This window comes from Periplaneta americana, chromosome 8 (assembly GCF_040183065.1).
Source record: "Periplaneta americana isolate PAMFEO1 chromosome 8, P.americana_PAMFEO1_priV1, whole genome shotgun sequence".
NCBI lineage: Eukaryota > Metazoa > Arthropoda > Insecta > Blattodea > Blattidae > Periplaneta > Periplaneta americana.
In genome coordinates this window covers 67,851,215-67,878,378 of record NC_091124.1, presented here as the reverse complement: position 1 = coordinate 67,878,378, position 27,164 = coordinate 67,851,215, and the positions used below count along the sequence as shown (strand labels likewise).

Below are 27,164 nucleotides of genomic sequence, written 5' to 3'. Positions count from 1 at the left end.
TATATATATATATATATATATATATATATATAACTTTCTGGAACATCTCTATACATTATTTTAATGGCTTCTGTAAGTTACTGAACTGTACTATTATACAGGGTGTTTAAAAAATACGGGGCATAATTTCAGGTATGTATTTCCCACATGTAGACAATCAAAATAGTTCATTACAACATGTGTCCGGAAATGCTTTATTTCCGAGTTATGGCCTTCACAACATTGAAATTCACCGGAACGTTTTTCTTTCTGCAGGTCGTTGCCGTCAAAGGAGACATTAAGAGGGCACTCTGACAGTTCATTCCGAGGCGAAGGTTACATTCAGTGTTGTGTAGGCGTAAGACTGTGCGACATGTATTCAAATCAAGAGGTGGCAGAGATACACTTCATGTACGGTAAGGCGGACGGCAATGCTGCGCTGGCTCATCGTTTGTACCAGGAGAGGTACCCACAGCGACAATGTCCAGATCGGAAGACATTTGTACGTCTCCATTACCGTCTGTGCGAGTATAGAAAATTTAACTCTCCTGGTTTGGGAAGGGGACGACCAAGATCTACAACTCCAGAAGTACAGGAGGAGAATCTGGAGGCTGTGAACATGACTCCTTCTATCAGCACACGAAGGGTAGCATTGCAAGTCAATGTTCCTCATACGACTGTCTGGAGACTGTTGAAAGAGTATCAATTATTGTACCCTTATCATTTGCAACGTGTACAGGCCCTGTCACCAGCAGATTACCTTGCACGAGTTAGGTTCTGTCAGTGGTTCTTGCAGCAGTGTGGTGTAAATCCGAACTTTGCTGCCTTAGTATTATTTACAGATGAAGCACAGTTCACACGAGATGGCATAACAAATTTCCACAATCAGCATGTATGGGTGTATGAAAACCCACGTGCAACTGTTCCATCTCATCACCAGGTGCGGTTCTCACTCAACATGTGGGCCGGTATCATTGGTGATCGATTAGTTGGACCCCATATACTTGTAAACAGACTTACGGGGCAGGCGTACACAAACTTCCTGGAAAACACCATACCTCATGTTTTAGAAGACACTCCACTGATCAATCGTCAACACATTCACTTCTTGCATGATGGCGCTCCTACACACTTCAGTCGTACGGCTCGCCGGTACTTGGATCGAAGGTTTCCTGATCGATGGATAGGTAGAGGTGGCCCAATTGCTTGGCCTCCACGCTCACCTGATCTGAACCCTCTCGATTTCTACTTGTGGGGCCATTTAAAATCATTGGTTTATTCGTCTCTGGTGCCTGATTCGGAATCCCTTCGGAATCGAATTGTGGCATGTTCTGAGGACATATGCAATACTCCTGGAGTTTGGGATCGTATTCGCAGGTCAATGAGACATCGATGTGAGGTCTGTATTCAAGCAGGAGGTGGACATTTTGAACATCTTCTGTAATGACAACAACCTGCGGAAAGAAAAACGTTCCGGTGAAATTCAATGTTGTGAAGGCCATAACTCGGAAATGAAGCATTACCGGACACATGTTGTAATGAACTATTTTGATTGTCTACATGTGGGAAATACATACCTGAAATTATGCCCCGTATTTTTTAAACACCCTGTATTCATCTTTATCAACTCTGAACCTTATTTCAGTTCTCTTACAAGTAAATCGTATTTTTTTACTTTCCTGAAACTTCTTAAACAGTTATAGACTCAAAGCAATCAAAATACGTATATTAATATTTGGTTCAAACCAAACAATGTATATTTACTTCCATCTATTGCAGATCTTATTCCTCTTGTATTAAAAGTAAATTTGTTAAATTAGTGTTCATCTCACTGATTGCTCAAAATTATATTGTTTCAGTTAAACTGCATTCATATAGTGCTTTTATATAACTGCCATATACAGTATACAGTAAACAGATCAGCTAATTCCCAATTCAAGCATTCATATCACCCTCAACTCTTCACTAATATGTTAATATATTACCAATTTGGGTCACGCAGTAGCACAGGGGTTATGGCACTATGCTAGAGTACAAAGCCGAAGGTCGTGGGTTCGATTCCCAGTGGCGTTATAAATTTTTTCAATTGGTTTAATTCTTCTGGCTGCACTATTGTGGTCCTGAAATTGACTCTGTCTCTAACAGAAATGAGTAACAGGGAGTTTTTCTTGTGGGTGAAAGTGGCACGCTCATAGGACTGACATCCCTACTGCTACTAATGCATATTATCTGCAGAGGCAGAGGCCTTAACCTCTCGCTACTCTTTGGGCCTCCATGGCCTGTAAGAGAGATAACTTTCACTTCATACACATTTATAAAAATACAAATTACCATACCTGCCAGAGATTTTAATGGCATTTAGCCCCGATTCTATAAATGTAACGTCATTATACAGTCATGCTATCTAAACACACCAGACACATCAATGAAAATAACACTCCCTCTGAGACTTTATAGTAGAATTTAAATAATCATTACATTAAATAATTTTAATGGTCTGGATTCCAAATCAAATGTAATACAGTAAAACTTCATTTATACGTCTTTATGGGGAGTTTGAAAAGAAAAAGCATAAATGAGAAAAATGTATAACTGAAATGGCATTTAATATATTATAAAACAGCATTTTTAACAATGTGTGATTATTGTATCAAAAAAGTCAGTTTTTTTGGTTCTTTGCTTTTGTTCACTAAGAAATAAATCATTCCCTCAAATTGTAATATCTGTTTCAATAATTTGTTCCGTTACATCAAAATATTTTTAGTTTGGAGGGGTGTTAGAGTAGTTATATTCAGTGCAGTCACAGCTTTGGTGGTGGATCTTCACTGTTTAAATGTTGCGTTTCTTCCCTCCTTATGACAAGCCATTAGATGGGAAGTCGCTGACTTACTTCTCTGCACTCTCTGAATGTATTCTTCTACTCGCACATACCTGGTTTAATGAAGCTAACACATGCCGGGACAAGCATGGACAACTTCGAATTTCCACGAATTTCAAAGCAGACTGCATCTTAACAATTAACACGTAATGTATTTTCGCAAACTTAATTTCAAGCAAAATTAATGTATAAATAACGCTTCCTATCTCCCAGAGTTTAATATACGATTCTGTAAGTGTAAAAAATTAATAAACGAAAAATGTATATCCGAAATAAATTAACACGAAAAGTGTACGAATTTCGCTCTGTTCCCATAAAAATGAGAGAAAGTGTGAAAAATGCATAAGTGCGAAACATATGAAAGAAGTTTTACTGTAGTAACACATTTCACCAAACATTAATAGTTTTCATATAACAAAGGAGCTTTAATATCAATGAACACATTAAAATGCTATCAAATTCCACATAATGTTCAATGATCTAATTCTTTAGACCGCCTCCCCACCTAAAAAATCCATTATTATTTTCTCCCAATCCCATGATGATAAAATATTACTGAAACTTCTTCAATAAGAAGAAAATATTTTATATATGTAATTTACATTACATCATACATTTTGCTTTACAATATTTTTATGTGTTAAAACAAGCGAGTTATTTTCTTGAATATAAAACACAGTTGACAAACATAAGGAAATTACTTAAGAATTTAGAATATTATTGATAACATTAACTGCATCCATTATTTTGCAATAGGATATTAATAGAGGAGAAAATGAAAGAAGTGTTAGGAAGGGTGTGATCATGGCTGCTTGTTAGATGTTACCTCAGAATTAGGATAGTTTAGACTGAAGTCCCCTGTTTTCAAAGGAGTGGTAAGTACCTACATACATTTGATAGTAAATACTACATTATTTTCAAGGCACTTCTGAACTGATATTTATTAGTCTATTACAATATACTACATATTTGTTATTCGTCATTATGTCATTATGTATGCAGACATAATTTATTTAAACAAGATTATAAGCACATTTTAACTCTTTCACTGGTGTAAGTACATATCGTCTCTGCACCTCCAAAATCCATTATGTACATTTAAACAGATTTTTCAGGAGAAAGAAAAAAGCATTATCATTTTTAATTTCCTTGATTTTCAGAGCTACTTTCAGTATAATTTCAATCATTATCCTCTGATTGAAGTTCTGACTGATATGTACATCTATTATCTGGCAGTACAGCTCATCGATGATATGTGTCAGAGGAAGAACAATTTTATTGTTTGTATGCATCTAAAGTCTGACTAGTCTAATATGTAACTCCTGCATGTTCAGTTCAAAATGTGTCATGGCTCGCTGTATGTCGTCATGTGGCTAGCCAATGAGCCTAGAGAATTCAATCTTCCTACACTTCCGCAGAGGCGTATTACCTATGTGCCAGGGAAGTTGCCTAGCAAGTACAGTGTTCATTCTTAAGAGTACTTACCGATACGTACCGTAAAGCCAATAGTGGCAGGAATGTGAACTGTTTGGAAACACGTACTGAGGTGAGTTTTTTTCTTACTGTCGCGATATGGGGAGAGGGTTAAGACGATTACTTACGTATTTGTTGACATTAACTTCGATGGTCAACATGGACACGGAGCATTTGATTTGTTTGTGGAATGTTGCCGTACGCAACCGATGATAACAAATACCCTGCGTACGACTTGCCCGCGCAGAACACAGTTTGAAAGAGGTTATGGTAGCACACAGACCGTACAGACTGCCATCTGTTGCTACTACGTTCAAGTTACACAGTACACGTTCTCAAGTTCAGATTGAACGCCTTGATTAATAGGCAACTTCTCTGACATAAAAGCTGAAACTCGCTTCAAATCGCTGACTCACCAACAGTGACGTCATGACACACTTTGAAATGAACACCCAGTAGTGGGCGATGTATGCAATGGAGGGGGAAAGGAAGTGGCAACCCTACCCCATTATCTCCTGGCCTAGTTGCCTCATAAGTGGTGCCTTCTTGGTATCAGAGGTTCAGACCTGTCTTCGGACAGTTAACTAAACAACAACATGAACAATGATGAAATTATACCGAAAATAGCTTTGAAAATCAAGGGAATTAAAAGTGATAATGCTCTTTTCTTTCTACTGAAAAAATCTGTTTAAATGCACATAGTGGATTTTGGAGGCACAGCGACAATATTCTTTAAAACCATATTTCAGCTAAACAATGAAAGAGTTAAGAAATATTTTATTCAACACCGTGCACAAGTAACAAATGTTATGTCACACATTTCAGATGAAATAAATATATATTTTAACTCTTCACTTCACTCACTTGTATATAAACATTGGTTATATAAGATATTAACTTGAGTTTCGTGTTAAGTATTGTTAAAATAATGAGAAACGAAGAAATGAAAACCAAAGCAACAATTGCGAGAATAAGCTTATGTTAATTTCACTTCATAGTGTTAGGCAAAATATATGTTAGTGTTGGTGAAATGTGCTGTAAAATTGATACACAAACAACAAGCACACAAGCACATGTGATGTTGAAACGATAATAAAGAAAACATTAAACATAGCCACTAGCATCCACGTAACTTTTAAGTAATAAAATCACAAACATACTTTGTAGTTACTTGCATCAAGGAACAAATGCACTTTCTGGATGAAGACAAAATGCCTGTTAATTTTTATAATAAACAATCGTGAAATCAACATTTATGTGAAGTGACAGTTTTGTACCTGAAAGTAAATCTTCCAAAACTAGTCTACAGTTGTTATAACTTGATAAGCAGGGATTTGGATCTCACACCTGCAGGTATATGCTCCTCAACCATCTACCAAATAAACATTTTTAAAGAAACAAAACATTAGAAATTTCACATAAATTAAAACACAATTAGTCTAATGTCATAATTTCTAAAAATATTCAAATTTATTTTGGATATCCTTTGGTTATTGCCGATGCTAACTGCTTTTGAAATTGAATCTACTCCAGCTTCATGTAATGATAGATTTGTAATAATGACACAGAACTTTCTTCTCAATTGTATTCTGAAAAATTGCAAAGTTCTCATAAAGAAAGTTCTTTTTATGTAATTATATAAAGCAATGCTTGGCAATGTCAGCATATTGGTTTTGTACAACATGCATATAAAAACTATATTGTACAGATATGAAAATTGTACGATATAAAACAGATAAATGTTATGTTGTAAAAATGCAATATCCTTTTTACGTGTTACACGTAATAATAATGATGATGATGATGATGATGATGATGATAATAATAATAATAATAATAATAATAATACATTTTCTGTCAATTTTTTTAAAATTGTTTAATATTGTGTTGGTGAACAGGTTATTATATTAATTTAGTACTAAGAAAAAGTAGATTCAAGATACGTAAAGATACTGACTTTCAAGTAAAAGTCAATGCAAAAAGTAGTACAATAACAGAGACAAGAAATAGATAGGGTAATTTTCAGGCACTTGGTGCAGGATGGTCTCCATAAGATCAGGAGGTCTTTGATAGTTAACTGAGTCAAAAATACACATGTAGACAATACATGTAATACCACTTAAACACTTGAAATAAGTCTGTGACTTTATTTTATGACATCAGAATACCTTTTTATACTATTGCAACTACAAACAGTTACATATAATTCTGAAATTCGAATGAGCTTCGGAAATGAAAGTAGTCTTCAGTATTTTAAGGAGTACGTCTTGTCACCAATTAACACAAATACAAGTCTGGAAAAATATATATTTACATCATTCACCACACATTGCAAAAGTGCACAATGAATAATTCAAACACTCTTCTTACATAGAAATTCTACAGTAAAGTGATGTGATGGAAGCCCATGACTCATGCAGTGCTATGGAAAGAAAATGTGACCTTAAACTATACAAAGACACATTTCAATTGTCATGCAAGAACTCTTTTAACAAGAGTTCTGTGAAGTTTCAACACACGACTGTGATGGAAATGGGACAGACAGGAAATGAAGAATTACTGACAAGATTGCTCGATTATTGTCGAGTTTCTGCCCTTTAATAGAAAGTTTCTGAAAAAAAGAGTCTTATAAAAGTAATTTCCATACATTACGTCGTGAAATACAACACCATTTAAAAAATAAAATTATTTTTAAAGTAAGATTCCCATAACCTATAAATATGCTAAGCGTGTTGGTATAATATGTAAGTAATATGTGTTATTATATGTGATTATTTATGTTATCAGTGAAATAAAATATTTTTCATTCGATTTGTTGCCTCAACATCATCTATTTTCACAAATATTAAAATGTCAAACATTTCATATCAACAATGCCATAAGAAAATAGCAGTTTTCTTTAATTCGGAATTTTAAAAGAAATCAAACAGAAAGTTCAACATGCAATTTTATTCACAGATGATAATCACGCTATTTTCAGTACAGCCCACTTTCGCCTACAAAATGCAGAAGAAGAGAAGAGTAATAATTTTCAGTTGAAGATATCTCAGATGTAAAATAATGATAAGGGCTTCTATTATATTTACTGGCTGCTAGCGCGGTGTTTTGCTTCTCGGGTGCTTGGCATGTCACAGCCGGCTGCACTCATACGTTAACCCCGCTATTTAAAACGTGTATAAAATCGTATCTCATAGAAGACGCTGGAAATGTTGCCCTCCCTCAGCTAAACAGACGTTTTATTAGGAAAACACATTCTTATTGACACAATTAAGTTCGGCAACTATAATGTTTCAGATTCCATTTGTTCTACTGATATATATTATATTTAACCTCACAATAATTAAAATGCTCAATTTAAGAACAATGAAGAGCAGACAAAGTGTGTTCTGCTCGTAAAAAATCGAACCATATATTCATCTTGCACTAACAGTAAACCAAACTTCAACTTTTCTATTACGAAGAGGAATTTCTTTTACACAATGTGGATTTTCAGAACACCAATCAATAGCAAGGGTTTTGATTGTTTACACGACCAGTTAGATGGAACCACATCTCGTCTGAAAAGAACACGAGCTCTGGGTCGATTAAATCTTCAGTTGCTGATGAAAAAACCACTCTCAATAACGCACTTGTTGTACACAATGGACACATGTACACTTGTAAGGACAGTGACAGTTTTAACAATTTTGTTGCTTTATGTGCAGAACTCACTGAAAACTCAATTTATGTGTTAATTTGGGAGTGATTTTGTTGGTGACTGTTCAAGATATGCGCCAATTTGTCCTCTGTTAGAATTGTAGGTTTTCGCATGTGTTTTTTGTTTTACACTGAATCAGTAGATTCAAATCTGTTCACAATATCATGAATAGAAGTTCTAGGAGGAGGTAATTGACCAGGAAATGTCTGAATAAATTCCGCACGAACACAACAAGCTGATTCATATTTATAATAAACTTTAATAAAAAAATGCAATGCTCTAGAGTTAGCTGTCTAGCCATCTTCACAAACGAATGTACACTGCCCCAAGAGAACGGTACATTTATACTGGGGGAGAGTGGCTTGCCGCAGCCAAGAAGCAAAACACTGTGCCAGTAGCCAGCACATATAATAGTAGTTTGCCATCAAAAGGGAGGGTATAAATAATTACATAAATGTCATGGAAAGAGTGAGAAATAATAAATAAAAAATAAACAATATGTAACAAACTACACGAAACAATGACATTAATATATATACGTGGAAACCAGATTTCATATAAGAGTGATAAAGACTAACTGAATAATATGAAATGAGCTTTCTTTAAATCATTAGCTGGTTACTATTAGATGAAAAGAAGAATAGATACTGTACGAAGAAAGAAGTAAATATTTTTTACTTTACAATAGGCCTATATGAGTATGCAGAAAATCAAACAAGAAATTGCTACAAACATCCAATACAGATGCCTCAAACTATAATTCATTCGAAAAGTTTTAAATTACAAGCCAAGTGGATATAGAACTACAGTCATGAGAAGGAATATAGGCAGATCTGGCTATTTCCCTTTATACTACCCCAAATCAGTTCTATTCTTCTTCATATGGTTATATTCAAAACAATTTTTATAATTCTATACTATTTGAATCTGTGCAACACACTGAAAATAACCAAAAGGATCCCTCTAATTGCAAGGAACGTCTGTAAATATCCAACTTTAAGATGGAATTGAGAATCAAATCTGCCATTTATAACTATGTTAATCATACTTCAGTGGAATTAATGCATGGAAAATCCTAATGAGTAGGATTCACCTATATTCCTTCCCTCAATTATAAAAGTTAACCTGTTTCTCGATGATGATAATATTAGAACATGTTGTGTAAGAACTACTGCCTCATTATACCTATAAATGTGTTTGCAGTGCACTACAACAGTGAACCAAGTAACATTTTCTCTTATTTATATCATAATTAACACCTTATCAATTTTCGACAACCTTTGGAAATATATTTATGAAATAAAATCTTTAATACTGAATGTATTGTATAAGAAAAAAAAAAGCTTATTTTTCTCTTTTTTATACTTGAATTAGAGCTCTTTTTCCATTTCATTTCTTGTATCATATTACAATAATTGTCAAATATTACCAATAAACTGAATGTAAAGTAATCTCAATCGCCGAACATCGTTAAAAAACCACTAGATAATAATAATAATAATAATAATAATAATAATAATAATAATAATAATAATAACAGGAATGGCTCTCCTATAGCATTCTGATTTTATTGAAACATAATCTGAAATTAAGGGTTAATTTTATTATTGTTGTTTGTAAGTTTAAAAAAAAGAAAGTCATAATTAAAATAAGTCAATTCATGTGCATGTATTTACACTTATTGTTAGTACCAGATGACCTTGTAAAGTGTTCACCATACTATGTAAATAAGAGACCTGAAAATGCCGCAATGGCCAAAGTACTAGTCTCAAATAAAACAATTTCACTCAAAATTATGTAACCTAATGTTTTGGAAACACAATTTAAATTGATAAGTGCAGACGGACCTAGTTACCTTATATGTGTAGAACTAAAATAACTTAAATATGTATGTATGTGTTTTTGTATCTGTGAGTTACTCTTGCGATGCATTTGTATGCACATATAGGCAATATAAACAGCATACACTCATAAGAACCAACAGTTCAGCTGCTGCTAATCTAACTCTGTTAGACAGTGACATGTCGAGATGTTTCTATTGTGTAACTGTACCTGGTAATCCTTCTCCATGTCTCTGCCTCTGTAACATCTTTATGTGTATATGTAATGTAAACATATTACCAGTATCACTGACAAATTAGAATGTATGTACATGTAAAGGCTATACACTTTTATTCAGCATGTGGCAGATAAGAAAACAAACAATGCATTTATTAACCCATTTAATTTAGTTTTGAAATAAATTTAGGTCAGACTACTGCAATTAAGAACACATTTTATAAATTTGCTTATAGTAGTTTTAAGACAACTGCTACGTTTAATTACCCCATACGAGTAAGATAAATGATCAGTAAATGTATCACTCACTATACATTTCAAGATTGGATTGTGCTGATACTTCATGAATTTTGTAAAGACAATCATACTGTGCTGAAAATAATATTACGTGAAATAATTATTGTGAATATGTTTCAAACAGGGTTGCCAGATATATGGTTTTACCAGAAACAATAATGTTTTAGCTCTAGTTGTTCTGCGTACAGTGCAAATCTTGAACTATATGCCAAATATTCTGTTTTCAATTGTCATATCCCGTGCATAGTTATAATTTGTTCTGATCACAATGTTACCTTACGTCACATTTGCAGTGGTGATGGTGGCAGCATCGTAGTATGATAGTACCAGAAAGATGGATGTATTTTATAGATTTAATTAGTGCACAAAGACTGAAAAATATTTTAATTGTTTTGCTAAGTATTTTCCTATCAAATACATTTACATAGAGAATATTTTCAGAAATGGCTATAAAATGGAGGGATGAAAAATATAGAAGTACTATTTATCAAAAATCAACTTTGTGTATATTTTAACAATGATGAAAACTACAGTGAATTTTATAAGATTTTGTTAGATAAAAATTGTTAAATATAAAATCTTCAAGTGAGAAACACATGTGAAATATAGGTGTGTATAAAAAGAAAGACTAAGTTAACAGATTCTTTTTCTTAGTCCTGAAAGACTTACACTGCAGCCTTAGGCTTATTGTGCCAACCCCATTACTGTGGAATGATTATTGAAGTCCTTAGGACACATTCCTGTAAGTGATTCACTACTTGGTGCCATATTATCGATTCAGCTACGGCATCCAGGTCTGATGGAGTCTCCCTGTTCTCCACAGCCTCCTCAGTTCGGTGGCATCTATTTGCAAGTCACATACTATGTCTTGCTGCCTGAAGATCATAGTATTGCACAATCCACCATGGCATCATCCATCTGAGAGAACTATATGCCAACTAGGTCTGTCGTAGTTCGCTGTAGAAGCCCTTCGACTCTCTGGGATCACATGTAGCTCCCCTAGGCAGATGACAGCTGTAGGCAAACCACGGCACCAAGTCTCTAGATCTCCTGGTCAAGCTGAACTATTGTAGATGATACACGATGTTGTGAAATTAATGAGGGCGAAATGAGTCCGAAGTTCAATGCCCAAAGCTAACAAGCAACTCTGCTTCAAGTGGTTAAGGGGGAAAACATCGGAAAAAAACTGTAGTGTTCGTTTTACAGTCAGGTGGACATTCATAGTTTTGATAAAGTAAATAATTATCATTTATAGTGCATAAATCACAATACGATTAATTTTATTAGTCAATACAAAATATAGGGCACTATCATTGGACAGAAGAAATCTCCACTTATACACTTAATAAAAAGTGCTTTTTGCTAAGACACTGAATGTTAATGAATTTTTTATTTATTTTATTGGATTATTTTACGACGCTGTATCAACATCTAGGTTATTTAGCATCTGAATGATATGAAGGTGATACTGCCAGTGAAATGAGTCCGGGGTCCAACACCGAAAGTTACCCAGCATTTGCTCGTATTGGGTTGAGGGAAAACCCCGGAAAAAACCTCAACCAGATAACTTTCCCCGACCGGGATTCGAACCCGGGCCACCTGGTTTCGCGGCCAGATGCGCTGACCATTACTCCACAGGTGTGGACATGTTAATGAAAGGTGTTTCTTATTTCCCATCTCCAAATCTGGCAACTCTAGTTTCAAAGTTCACAACACTAAACGAAATACTGATGATAATCCAATGTTTTCATGCACATCTGCACACATGGCAAGGTTTTACAAAAGCAGCATTTTGACACTAAAAATTATTCACAAATTAACATTCAAATTAATTTGTATTAACATATTGTACAACCCTTTCATACAGACAGCTCTGGATGAATACTTCATTTTGATGGAGATAATATTATTAAATATTACGAAGAAAATTTAATTACATATCTGTAGTGTTTCAATTTAATTTTTTTATAGAATATAATGTATAATAAAACACACCAATACCAAACATCAGTTTCAATGACATAAATGTCGGATTTCCTGAAGTTCTCTCTTAGGGGGGAAGAATTTATATTTTTGTACTATTCATTTCAAATGCTTCACAAATCATTAAAAAAAAAAAAAACAACACAGCAGTGTGTGTGTGTGTGTGTGTGTGTGTGTGTGTGTGTGTGTGTGTGTGTGTGCCCCTTTCAAATGTGAAATATTGCAGCTGAAATCACGACTGACATAAAGGTAATGTTGCATTCGGTACTTAACATCACTTCATATTATGCTAGAAATTCAGCTAGTCATAAATGTAACAGCAAATGGGCAATATAGCCATAACAGTCACATGTGCTCACCTCAGTACTATTACTGCCTTCCAATTAAAAATTATATGAGAATGTGAAAAAAACAAAGACGATATTTTACGTAAGGGCATACTATATAATATGTTGCATGCAGTTATAATTAAAAGGTGCACGTTTCACATCACAACAGTCTAACATGTCCTGAAAATTTTACACCCTTTTGTAACATGAAATGTTTATGCTCGAGTATCAAATGAATAAAATGTTACGAAAATTTCAACATCTGACGTCACTTGCTTAGCAACAACAATGAGACGTCACACTACTTTGACTCACTTGCTCAGCTACAGATCAGATTCTTACATTGTTACGGTGTTTTCTAGAAGGATAAGACTTACTTTCTTGCACGAATTACTTACTGTATATTACTGTCTTATTTCTCTTATCATAGATTCATACCAAGTGCTCTCCAACACACGAATTCAGATGAAATACAGTAAATACAGTAATTCCATTGTAAATACTTGTACAAATATATGGTGTTTATTCAATAAAGAAATTAAAAAATAATCATCAATAATAGAACACATAAATTGCATTAAACTTATTTTACTCTCAATCATAGTCCTAATCCTTATAAATAAGAATCAATTTCTTAAAAATCTAAATATACAATAATACCAACCGACAGCATAAACGTTTCACGCAATTACAGGAATCCTATGAATACCAGTACCCTGGTTTTTCTTTTTTTAAGGTTTGGAGCTTCTATAGTTTGTTTATAATAAATTCAGGATACCAGTTGCAGATGATGTCACTAGTGTTTTCTTTTATATTGTCATGTCAATAGTTAGTCCTTGTTTCTGCAGTTTGTTTGGATTCGTTCTTTAAATAATCTATATACAGTTTAATTCAGAGATTTTGGCCCTTGTAAAAAGTAAGTAGATAGACTAAGAGTGACTTCACCAAGAAGAAACACAAGGCAAGTACATTCTTCCCAGAAGTATTAGAATGATTGATGAGTGACGTAATTGATACTATGTACTTTTAAATCATTTAATCATACTAGCCTATATGTTTTTAATGATCAGATTATTAATGTTACAAAAGCAGACGTATGATATATTCAGTTTCGTTGTTAATTTTCAATCTAATGGTACAATATAGTAGATAGCTTTTTTTAATGCACATGATATCCCAGATTTTTGAGAAAACAAGTGTCAGTATTTTTGTATCCAGAATTATGGTAACCCTATTCTTACAGCTGCAAATGACATGAACATACTAAAAGACAAAGATAACATTGAAACTTCTTGAAGAAACAAAATTCTTGAAATCAATAATCGCAGGTAGTAGGGAAACATGGTGATAACAGTCAACAAAAGCAAAGAAACTGCGTTTTCAGAAATAAAAAATTAAGATAATGCTGATTTTGTTCCATTTATTGTGACTGTTGCTATTATCTGAGAGTTTAGGAATAAGTAAGGAATAAAACTGTTCCTGTAGGGCCTAAGTAATGGAAACCAAGCACCTGGTTTTCGATCCATAACAATGCGCCACCTCAAAGGGTGGCACCTGCAGAGAAGTTTTTGTCTAGAAAACAAATCTCTACTCTAAGACCATTCACCATATTCTCAAGATTTGGTGCTATGACTATTTCCTTCCTATTTCCGAAAATAAAGTTTGAAAGGGAAACGTTTTGATGACACTGGATTTAGACGAGTTGTCTAAAAGCTGTTCCGAAACAGAACCATTACACACGCAACAGTTCCTCTGCATTGAAGGACCTAATTTATCTTTGTATATTTTCTTGAAGTTCCTTTACCATACGAGAATTTGTTGTATACATATAGTTTTTTAGCATTCCCAGAGATAAAAATCACAAGGTTTGAGAGGAAAGACAAGGCACATATTCCAGCAAATAATTCTGCATCCAAATATCTGGCGCAATTTGGTCATGTATACATTAGCCATATTATCCTGCTAAAATACGCTATGAAACATCCTGCATCAAGGTTTCCGAAACGTCTCTTTTGTATCTCGCACAGTTGATTATTTTTTTCCACAAAAGACTGATGCATCGTACAGTGGAATCTCATTTACGAATACTGGCCTCTCTGCTAACCAGTATCTGTTATTATGTGTTGCTATGTGACTATTCAGATGAAACAAAGCATCATTGGAAAATAAAACAGATCTGGAATCAATTTCTTTGTTATTTACTTTTCCTAACATATAATTACAAAAATTAAGTCTGCAATCGTAATCTTGTGGCTGTAATTCATCTACAGTACTTCTGGAATTCTGCAGGGCTTTAATTTCAATAATTTTTTCATATCTTGCACATGCTTTAGAAATGTCTTTCTTCTATGTTAAGGTTGGTTCACAATAAACCGGAAACGAGAATCGAAACGAAAACGGTAAAATTGTTAAAATGTGTACATTTAAATGTGAGCATTCACAATTAACGAAAAGCTTGCCGGAGCCCGGGATCGGGAACGAAGAGTTGGCCAAGTTTCAACTTTGGCGTTCACGTTTCCGATCACAGCCCTCTAGATTCTTTCTATTGCCATCTAAAAGCTATTTTGTCGTCGTATATTTTGTAGCAAGAAGACCGTGACATAACCTATGCATTATTTTGTTCTGTGCTGTGCATCATGGAGCAAGTTTTATTTAATGAGATTTTAATATTGAGTGTTGAGGAAAATCCTCGCGTTTACGATAAGCGGTGCATCTCGTATAAAGATGAGAAAATGAAGGAGAATACGTGGCTTTCAATAAATGCATCTTTGAACACCGATCATAAGTGAATCACATTTTATTACTGCATTGGTTGTATTACACACTGCATATTCATGCTTCAATTCAATAACTACTGTTGTGTTCATTTTTGTTCTATTACAAATGTTTCTTTTCTAATTATTTTACGTTATGGTAGACTTAAAATAGGTTATGATAATAATGATGCATGGGCATATTTATAGTACCGTACCTAATGAAATGTTTCAGATGAAATTTCGAAGTTTGTTAACCTGTGTTTATGTTGGCTGTCTTATACTCATGAGAGAACGCCATTGGTTAATTATACACAAATAACATCAGAATGCGTAATATCGACTTTACATATCGTTATTGACATGCATATCGATATACATTGTCGTCTACGTTCTCAGTTTATTGTGAATCAAAAATTGTCATATTCCCGTCCTCTGCTTCTCGTTTTCATTCTGGTTCTCGTTCCCGGTTTATTGTGAACCAGCCTTTACACTTCTCAGGAACTTCCGAGAACTGAGTTCCTAGGTAGCTCCTATTTTATCATGTTTTTCATCAGTAAGCATACAATACTTTTACCTAATTTTTTGGTCATTCAAATAACCTGTTCTAATAAATATACCAACTGCATGGAATCAGCCTGTCAAGAAATTTACGTCTAAATTTTTGCCTTATTTTGCCATACAGTTTTTTATTCTTTTTTGTAAATACAGCATATGTATAAAGATTAACTCATTGAATATATGTTGACCACTGTCATACAAATAATGAGAGAAATACACTGCACTCAACTACAGTCGAACTAGAACTGAGGTACGTGCTCCTGCTGTGTGTCTATCAAAACATATTGAACCTCAGTTCTAACAGCAAGTTAACAAATTGACCACTGACGGCAACCAGAAAAAAAATGTAAAGAATCGTTTATTACTGCATTATATACTGCAAATTCACAATTAAAAACATCTTAATTATACAGTTAACTTTATTAGTATCATTAAACTTTTACTGTAGTCGTTTGTTGTAATGTTGATAATATACAAAGTGGAAATGTACTGTCATAAGTCTTGTAGGTCAAAATACTGAATATCACGAGTGGCAGAGTTCTTTGTACTGTGGTAGAACATATCTGACTTAAGCAACTCTGCAAAGCCAACAATATAAAACACAGCGCATGGACTGCTCACCATCTTCAACAATAGACATGAGGAAGTGTGTCTTCCAGCCTCTCACCATTGAAAAACATGTCAGCAGACTCCAGTTTCGATAAATGAACCTGTAATAGCAGCATGTTGGACTCAACTATATTACTTATGGTCTAAACACACTGAAATCAAATATATTTAAAAAAGGTACAGATTGAAGAAAAACGAGAAAATCTGTAATGTAAGAAGAAAGAGGATTACTTACTGTAGAATAGAAAAATTAATATGGTAACAAAATACACACTATAATGTAAAAATCAATAGGGTTAAAAAAAATATACATTTGTGTAAAATTGAATACCATTGGAAGCAATAAAACTGATTCAGGAAAAATGCACGCTAATAATATAGTTTACATTTCCCTCAGAATGCACTATTAATCAAATGACTAGAGTAGGTCTTTTCATGGAGAAGAACTTAGTTGAAATTTAAATCAGTCCAGTGGAATTTGTGGTAGGCTAAGACGGTGTTGGGACAGACTTTTTCGGGATATTTCCACTTCCAATGTCATCAGCTTTCTCCATTCACTTGTAAAATGAAGCAGATGGACAAATGCTGCTAATGTGATGTGCCCACAGATCTGATAACGACAGAGTCCATATGCTCTACATGGATTTGATTTCATGAGATAGGGTTGTCACCACAATAACAAAAATATATTATTATTAATACAGTGAAACCCTCATAATACACGCCCTTTTGTTACGCTATCCCACATTATATGCTCTTTTCGTCCAGTCCCTTGACATCCCTAAATAAACCATGTAAAATTCACCGCTTAATATGCTCATCATCCCATTTAATACACTCTTTCATCTGCAGAAAATTATAAAATAATACTTTAAAGTATACTGAAAAAATTTTCTTGGACTTCTACATTTACCCCTAGCGCCCGCATATTCAAGGATTTGTAGGAATCTTTGTTTGATAAATACAATAGAATGGAATGGACTGCCACCCTTGAGTACCTGTAAGACAAGACTACTACTGTATTCAGAGCCTGTACTTCTTGCTGAAGTTTTAAATTGCATTGTCAGTGAAGACTTGACAGAGAGGAAGTGGAAGCGAAAGACATTCCAAATCCTTCTCGCAATGAACCCCTTGCCGCGGTGTCTGTGATTTGTAGATTCATTCATGTTTCTAGTAGTCAAATTACAGTTGTCACTTCCGATTTAAATAGTGTAGAAAATGCATAGTACTGAATCAGTGCAAGACAGAAAACAATTTTTTACTTTTTTATAAAGGGGCACTTTAATTGATAAGACAGTATTTGTTCTGACATTTTCTGAATGGAAAGAAAATAAATAATCTTTCATCCTGCATAATTACAGTATTTAATGCTTAAATTTCTTCAACAAATGTTTATGTTGATTCATAAGTTTGTGTCAAAATCCAAAAATGACCCACTCTTGCTAATACGCAGTCCCTTGAAGAGCGTCTTACTGAGGCTTCACTGTATTATTATTATTATTACCAATGCTTTTCTTCTGGAGAAAAAGATGGTGGAACTTTGTGTAGAATAAATTATAACGGACTGGCAGATGATTACTATCCAGTGCACGGAAATTTTGTCGTTTTTAACCTCCTTTTCGCCAAACTTTAAGACTTTTAAGGCCTAAGCGGAGTCGAAAGGAAAATTAATTACTAACACATTTCTCAGTTTCATGATCAAAAATACAACAAAAAGGTGCCAGAATGCCGTTCCAGTGCATATTGCCAGAAGAAAAGCATTGATCATTATTATTATTATTATTATTATTATTATTATTATTATTATTACTACTACTACTACTACTATTATTCATATAGTGTGTCAGAATGAGGAATAAATTAGAAATATATAAGATTTTTAGAACACATCACGCTTTTTCAAATCAGTTATTTAATAATACTGTATCAATTGTGCAGTTATCTAGCACTGGTGGAGAGAAGTCCGAGGATCTGCCACGGGATTACCTAACATTTGTCTTACACTTCGGGAAAACTTCGGAAAAGACCAAATAATCAGCCCTGAGCAGAACTCAGACCCATGTCAAGGCACTGTTTGGAGCATGAATCCCATATCAGTGTCCCAGAGTATGGTATCAATAAAAATAATAGTTGAGTAATTGGCTACATACAGTGGAGCTTTAACTATGGTTCGTTCTCGACAACTGTCACAATTCACTACTTAATACTATTAAATTTGATTAGGGACACGTATGACTTAAAGAATGTCATGGACGCAAGTAACTTTATCCCTGCGCATTTTATTAGGACGCAAGAAGCAAAATGGGTTAAATGATCCCAAATTGCTGCCATTAGAGAACAATAACGACAACTATATTTACATATTTACAACCAACATTACATCCTGCTGCTACAAAGAATTATGGATTCATTTTACATTCAATGCAGACAAATGACAATAAAGTGAAATTTTTCAATAATGGACAACATCTGGAAATTAAAATACGTTTGGCATTGGGTAAATCTGTAACAATTAATGTAATAAAATTAATTAATTAAAATATAATTTGATATATTATATATACATAATGCAATTTTAACTATACAATATTAAGAAAACATTTTTCATTTATTTATTTTTACTTAATACTTTATGTAATACTTTGAAATGTATTTTAGAGAAACATGTAAATTACATAGCTTGTATATAGGTATTAATGATTATTCTAACTAAATCCTGATGACGAATTGCCACATTTTAACATTAACATGGTCAGACAAAAACAAAACAAAAGAAAAAAAAAAGCTTTTTTTAACACTGCATGATTGAATTAATTTCCTAGATGAGTCATTCCACGTCAAATTGCACAAAATTATACAAATTTTGACCTTCATATTTCTGATTGCGTTTATATTTTTTTTACCAACTCTATGGGTCTCATAAACCAACAAGTGTATTTTTATTTTCTCCTAAGTCCACATGTTTTTAAAATATTACATGTTAAAATTCGTTAAAAATGTCGCACAATGCAACATTTAAAGCGTCATATTTCTGACGATATTGATGTTAAAATTTTTTTGAAAAATGCATTTAAAAGCTTAAAGTACTGTCTTTTATTAAATAGTTACTAACTAATTTTAATATAATTATTTCAAATATTTTTTTATAATTCAATTTTTAAAACATATACATCAATGTGAAATAGCCCTATTAAAAATCTAAAAAAATGCCTACTAGGTGCACTGAATTATTCTTAATAATTCCAGAAAAACTCAGAATGGGATCTCCAATAGTTTAATGGAAATTTAATTACTTATGACAGAATGTGTAGCGGTCGGCGCAGCAGCAGTGGACGGGAAGCGTTAAAGCGCGCTAAGAGGTTTATCGGTGCAGGATAATTGACTGAACGTTGCAACATTACACCCAGTACGGATCAAGTTGCTCGAGGAAACACTGCTAATTTACTTATTATGATATCTTCAAATAATTGTACATTATGCTTTTCAAATGTTTCTTTTCATTCACACTTTAAATTTTCAGTCGCCTACCTTCTTTCTTGAAAGAAAATTGTTTTACTAAATCTTCAGTTTTTGACAACGGAATAAAAGAATATAATTTTAATGTACCAGTTATTGGTTTTAGATTATGGTATCTGGCCTGCAAATTTTCAGTGTGGTTTTTGTGCTTATTGAATGGACAAAATATAAATGACATGTTAGAAATGTGTTTTGTGACTGATCAAACAGTTTTTTTGGTGTTGTTATAGGATCTTGTATAGGCTAACTCTCGTGGCAAGTCCTTTAACAGTATCTCCAATGCCAACACATGGACCTTTACCATGCGACATTGCAAAGAAGTGTCATTCAGCACTAATTCCATAATCGTCTTCATGTAAGCAATTATTTTTTAAATTCTTTTTTTTATTATTGTGAACTTGATCCATTGGAAAAGTAGATGATTTTTTTCATATCGTTGAATTCTTGCTTTAAGAAATTGATTGGTTCGGATTGAAAAAAGTCAAAGGGATCGGTATCATGTTTCATGGTTTCTGAGATGACATTACTTTTGTAACGAATTTCTGTATCTCCTTTGAAATATACTACGAAAGGATTTATTTATTTATTATTTATTTATTTATTTAAATATACAGAATAAAGAATATAATTACAAACAAGAGAAATAGAAATAAAATAATACAAGCAATATAAAAAAGGAGATGCAGTAGTATTAACAAAATTTGAGACCAAATGAGCAGCGCTCGTGTTCGGGCGCAGTTCAGATATAATATTAATAGCCCTATAAGAGAATATAAAATAAAATAAAGTAGGAAGTAAAATTAAAATTGTATTGTATTGTGGCTTGGCATATGTTCCAATGCACACCTTGTATTGAATCTTGTATTACAAATGAATAATTTTCAGAAAAGTCTGCAATAACTATGTAATTTTCAGATTGTACATTTCTTTGCATTCCGTCAAAAATAAAATATGGCTGACTTTTGAATGGATGATGATGCATCTTCTACATGAAAAACTTAACATGCTAGGGAGCCTTTTACTTTTGAAACTTTTCACGGGGGTATCGTTTTGTTGTATCTTTCATTTCTTCATAGGGGATCTATTGACATCAAACTCTTGTTTAATTCCTCAATATTACTGATTTCTAGCACTGTATCCATAGAACTGCTAGAAGAAGTACTGGGATAATCACTTTCTCTGTCCGCACTTTCATTTGATTCATGTTTATTAATATCACAAGAACTACCAGCTTCACATATAATTTCACCTGACCTATGCGGAAATTAATTGATTTTTACGGAACAAATCACATATTTGCACACTCAAAGACTCCTTTAAATTGAGCTTTATCAATAAGTCGCGACTTACGCGTCTTAGTGTACTTTCCTTTTTAAAAGCGTGATTAGCAGAGGGCGGATCAGAGTGACCAGGTTCCGTGACTTCATGTTACTGATGCAGAGAGCAGAATGCCTCGGCGCGTGTTCCCTAGGTACAGAGAGTGTGTAAAGAATTATAGAGTATGTAGTAGGACTTTTTGCAGCGACTTGTATGCTATGATGATCGGTGCAAATATTGCATTAAAAAATAGATAATCCACACTTTCGAGACATTCTTCGCAAATATACAAAGCAACAAATTCACACGATAGAAAAGATGAACCACACAACAATGACAACTGTATCTTCTAATGCCATGGACATTTTGTGGCCGATTGGTATCAGGTATAATAATGTACTTCTTTTAGTCACAGATGCTGCGCCCTACATGATAAAAGCGGCCAGGCTACTGGCGTGGCTCAGTCGGTTAAGGCGTTTGCCTGCCGGTTTGAAGTTGCGTTCGGGTGTGGGTTCGATCCCCGCTTGGGCTGATTGCCTGGTTGGATTTTTTCCGAGGTTTTTCCCAACCGTAATGTGAATGCAAGGTAATCTATGGCGAATCCTTGGCCTTATCTCGCCAAATATCATTTCGCTATCACAAATCTCATCGACGTTAAATAAGCTAGTAGTTGACACAGCATCGTTAAAAAACCAACTAAAAAAATAAAGGCGGCCAAGGACATAAAAATAATGTATCTTAAGTTGATTCACCTAACTTGCTTAGAACATGGACTCCATAGGGCGGCGGAAGAAATTCGCTCTTTTTATAGTGACGTCGATAGCTTTATAGGTAATGATAAGAAAATTTTTCTGAAAGCACCTTTCCGAATACAAAAATTCAAGGAAATCGCTCCCGGGCTTCCCCTTCCACCAAAGCCCATAATAACAAAATGGGGTATTTGTTCAAATTGTGGACGTGATCAATAGTTTAGAGTCTACAGAGACACATGGAATTGAAATAGCAAAATCCCTAATTTCAGTTGATCTTTCGCGCCATAACGTTGTTAGAAACATCTGATTTACAAATGCTGAAGGCTATAAACATAGTGGAAGAAGTATGTGTAAAATTTAAGGAAACCAAAGCCCGAGAATTTACAAAAAAAATGTGAACGAGAAACTTCAGAAAGTGTTAGCAAAAAATAATGGTTTTTCAATCATGTGTGGTGTGCGAGATGTGTTGCTGCAAAAACAAACAGAGCCCTCGAGATCAAACAATGAAAGAAATACATCAGACATTGATATTGATATTCCTGATATAGTATAATATTCGTGTGCACCTATTACGTCTTGCGATGTCGAAAGGAGTTTCTCACGACATAATTTTTGTTTAAGTGAGAGATGCAGAACGTTCACTTTCGACAATCTCCGCGTACATTATTGTCCACTGCAATGCACAGACTAAGTAGTATTCACTTGACGCTAAGTACAATGTAGTATTTCATAACGGAGTACAAATTCACAGCCGTCAAGTACATCACAGTGTACGCATTCTTTTGATACAACTGTACGGACACTGCAGGTACGCGCCCGCTGTGTACTTCTGGAGTCACCATCTCTGCTTCAACATAAACAGACTATAGTAAATGATTAGTAAACTTGTAAGAACAGTCACTCTGATCCGTCCTTTGGTGATTAGGAAGGTAAATGGATTTAAACACTTGTTATATATTACGCGATCTTTACCATCACTCATGTTGTATAGAAGTCACGTCACTGCGCGAAATTCAAACCAAACTGATTATTTTTCTCTCCTGCCATCTGTTTACTGCCATAAAGTTTACTGCCTTACCCAGCCTTGCTATCATCAAACACTTGGCTATACAGTATTACAGTATAAACATACAGCACTGTGAAGGGCTTCCCTAGCTGAGCTGACAATAATAAAATAATTTTAGATAAGATATTTACTGTTCCTTAAGGTATTAATCATTTGATGATTAGTATGGTGACATCAGATGCAACGGGGAATTTCCATGGGCAGCCTTCTAGCCTATGGCTGCAAGCAGTTCATTAGCTGGGCATCGCGAGCGCGTGCATGCCTCCGGAAAATAAATTGTTACAAATGTATGGGTGCCGATCCCATATTTATAAATGCAGTAGTTTACAAATAATACATCAGCGAACAAGTCTATATTTTTTTTCAGATTTTTAACTTGGCTATTTAATATGGTAATTTTGCTTTGAAAAAGAAACGATTAAAAAAATAGGCCAAATTTTAAATTTATTTGTGACAGGCCTAAAGTAATAAAAAGTGTTGTATTTCGTATTTAAAATACGCCAAACCGCAAATATCAATTATATGTAGACACAGAGTTCCAAGCAAGTTTATGTAACAGTGCGCGCATAATTTGCATAACTTCAAATATTCATAACTACACAAATAATTAATAATTGTGAAAATAAAAAGATACGGGTCTCCTTATTTGATGTCTGGAATTCATGAAAAAAAATTCGACCATTTCCGAGAAGGTCGTGTTTTATTGCTGTGCGATTTGACGTGGAATGACTCAGATGCATTTCTACATTGTGCAACTCAAACCAAGAAATGGATTCAGAACATCTCAAAATCTGTGCTTCAGTAGCTGACCATGATAATAGCTTTGAAAAATATTGGAGTGCAAGAGGTCAAATGACTTTATTGTCAAACGCCTGGCATTAGAAAACAACAACAACATAAGAAATTATAAATTACTGCAATTCTGACACCTTAGTAGTACAATACTGATAAGATAATAAGTAAGAAATTCTGAAATAAAGAGGACTGAATAAAATTAAATTATGATTTATTTAATGACGCTTGCAACTGCCGAGGTTATATCAACGTCACCGGTGTGCTGGAATTTTGTCCCGCAGGAGTTCTTTTACATGCCAGCAAATTTACTAACATGAGTCTTAAATGCCATCGACCTGGGTCAGGATCGAACCCGCAACCTCGAGCACAGAAGGCCAGTGCTATACTGATTACGCTACCTAGGCCGACAAGATTGAATATGTTTGAATATGTCCACTATTGAGAAAATTTTAAACTTCTTGCATGCATAATTGAGTGTTAATAACAGTTATTGGGGGGTATGTGTAAATCTGTGAGTGAATTTTAAAGAGGCATCCACTACCGAAAGAAGTATGTTAAAGGGAAGTTTGGCTGCAATGTTTATATATACACAGTGATTTTTTTCTGGAGAAAAAGGCAGTGAAACTCTGTGTAGAATTTATTATTGCGGATGGGGAGATGATTACTGTCCAATGCATGAGAATCTTGTCGTTTTTAAACTCCTTTTCATCCAATTTTAAGACTTTCAAGGCCTAAGCAGAGTTTAAAGAAAAATTATGTTAAAAACATAGTGACTAACACATTTCTCGATTCCGTGAAGGATAATATAATAAAAGGTGCAGGAACGCCATTCTGGCATGTTCCGCTAGAAAAAAATCACTATATATATATATATATATATGAGAAAAGAATTATTGCCAAAAGGATCATATTTTGAACATGTAGCCTACGTAGTATTATTAAAATACATTTCAATTTGTGACTGAAAAAAAAGTTAACTTTACACATTATAAATTATTATACGTCTAAATTGCATCAATATCACATGCATAAAACAAATGCACATAAAATTTTGCTGCATTTTGTATCATTATTTACCTTAAATTCGTTAACATTTAATTTATAACCATATTTTTTCTGTCAGAAAGGTTTTATTTCGACGCTGTAGTTTTAAATTCATTTCAGTTTTATATATATATATATATATATACTGAAGATGCACATATCCATATTTTCAAAACTTTGTGGTGTCTAATGAATTCTCTTTCAAAAAATGTTTCTTAAAATGATAAAGCATAATTTATTCTTTAATTAGATTAGGAAATGGTTGTATCATTTTAAATACTGTCCAATTTCTAATCTCTTTTCTTTTAAAAAATGCTTGTTTCGTATTTTCAAGGGTATTAGGCAGGTCGTGGTTATACCATAGTCTAGTATATACAGTCACGAAGCTCAATACGTAGTAAATATGCATCCATAGATAGTTGCTAACCACTAGGATCGCTATTATCGCCTCATTACAGACAATGTGAAATAGTACTGGCACAGTCTATTGTTCCTAGCACCTTCACAACTCAAGCTTCGTGACTGCATATACTAGACTGTGGTTATACCAATAATCTTTCAGCATCTCAAAACCTAAAATAAGACTGTCGACTTCGTCCCACTAACATTCAATTCATCACAGTGGACTAAAAAGTCGATGTTCATAATTATATTCGATTTTTGCATACTAAAAATATTAATCATTACAAAATGCTGATGACATTCTATATTATCATCCATTATATCTACATATCTTCAGACCAGCATATAAAGGCATAAGAATGTGAAGCCTTGATGCAGAATTCTCAATACAGATACAAAATAGGTTTTTCAGGTGCAAAAATGCTAATACCATGCCCAGTTCACCTCATGCACCAGCCATTTACTGTATCATTTTTGGTGCGACAAAAATTATTCTAAAGAAACATGCATTTACTTCAACGTCGGATGAGTGAGTGAGTGAGTGAAATAAAGGAACAAGTGGCTACATGCATGTCTTACACATGCACGTACACTAAATAATAAAATTACTAGAAAAACTAGGTGTTTTATTTTTCTTTACTTAATATAAATTTATATATAAAAGAATACCCTTGTTTTATTACAAATGGGATTATACTTTTAAACAGAGTAAATAATAAACAAATAGTAAATAATGAGTAATAATAAACTTCATGATTTATGTAGACATTCATTTTATCACTAAATGACAGAACCCAAACAATTTGTGTAGAATTAATCTAACATAAGTGACTAATTTACGTAAGGCAACCACGTGTCAACACTAATGAATTTAAAAGATTCTGTAATAGGTCCTGTAAGAGTTTGAATTTGTACTAAATTACATGCCAATATTACAGTGTATTCACATGACAATGTTATCTATTTTAGTTTAACGTATAAAATTTACAAATATGACGCAATACTTTATGTGGATAAAATTTTTAATGAAAACCCCAATGCTTCTAACAATGATACAAAATTTCAAGAGCACTTAAACCTCAATCTGAAATATTCATCATTTTCCATTTTATGAAATTTGAATTCTATGCTATTAGAAAGAAAAAGCATAATTAACGGAATCAACATAACCCACTCAAAATGAACTTCTTAATTATGTTATTGCTCATATTACCCAAAGACATAATAAATTAAAGCATACATTAACCAACTTGTTCTCTCAAAATGGCTATGAATGTTTTGTAAAAGTTAATATGATATGACACAGGAACCAATTGTTTTGCTAACATTTTGGCACTTAAGAAAAGATCGAATGAGACTATTCTAGAACCTACAATAAAATAGGAAAATACCGAAGAAAATCAAGCTAATGATGTTGATAGGGAAAAAAGAATGATCTATGAAAGTTGCATTCCTTTTTACCGAGAAATATCGTAACAAATTTGGTGATCGTCATTTCACTGTCCATGGCCTTCAGTTTTATGCCTGTGGAACTGTGTACTGATTAGTGACAAAAATACTGCGCAATTCGGATCTGGTACCGCATAAAGAACATGAATTTAATTGTGGAAAACATTGCAGCTAACCCAGTAGACATTTTATATCATTACATATAT

At 33.7% G+C, this 27,164-nt stretch overlaps 1 protein-coding gene across 9 annotated transcripts in view; it reads right to left on the bottom strand.

Annotated features, from left to right (window-relative positions):
- Positions 1–27,164, bottom strand: part of Mrgn1 (Mahogunin ring finger 1) — an 81,847-nt gene that overhangs the window by 16,146 nt on the left and 38,537 nt on the right. For 2 of the 9 annotated variants that reach the window (XM_069833046.1, XM_069833045.1), the window contains exon 13: positions 5,608–5,702. The exons of 4 other annotated variants lie outside the window; for them this stretch is intronic. In XM_069833046.1, the coding sequence (XP_069689147.1) occupies positions 5,643–5,702 (60 nt within the window). In that variant the 3' untranslated portion in view covers positions 5,608–5,642. 3 more of the 9 variants (XM_069833044.1, XM_069833049.1, XM_069833047.1) reach the window with 2 other exon arrangements.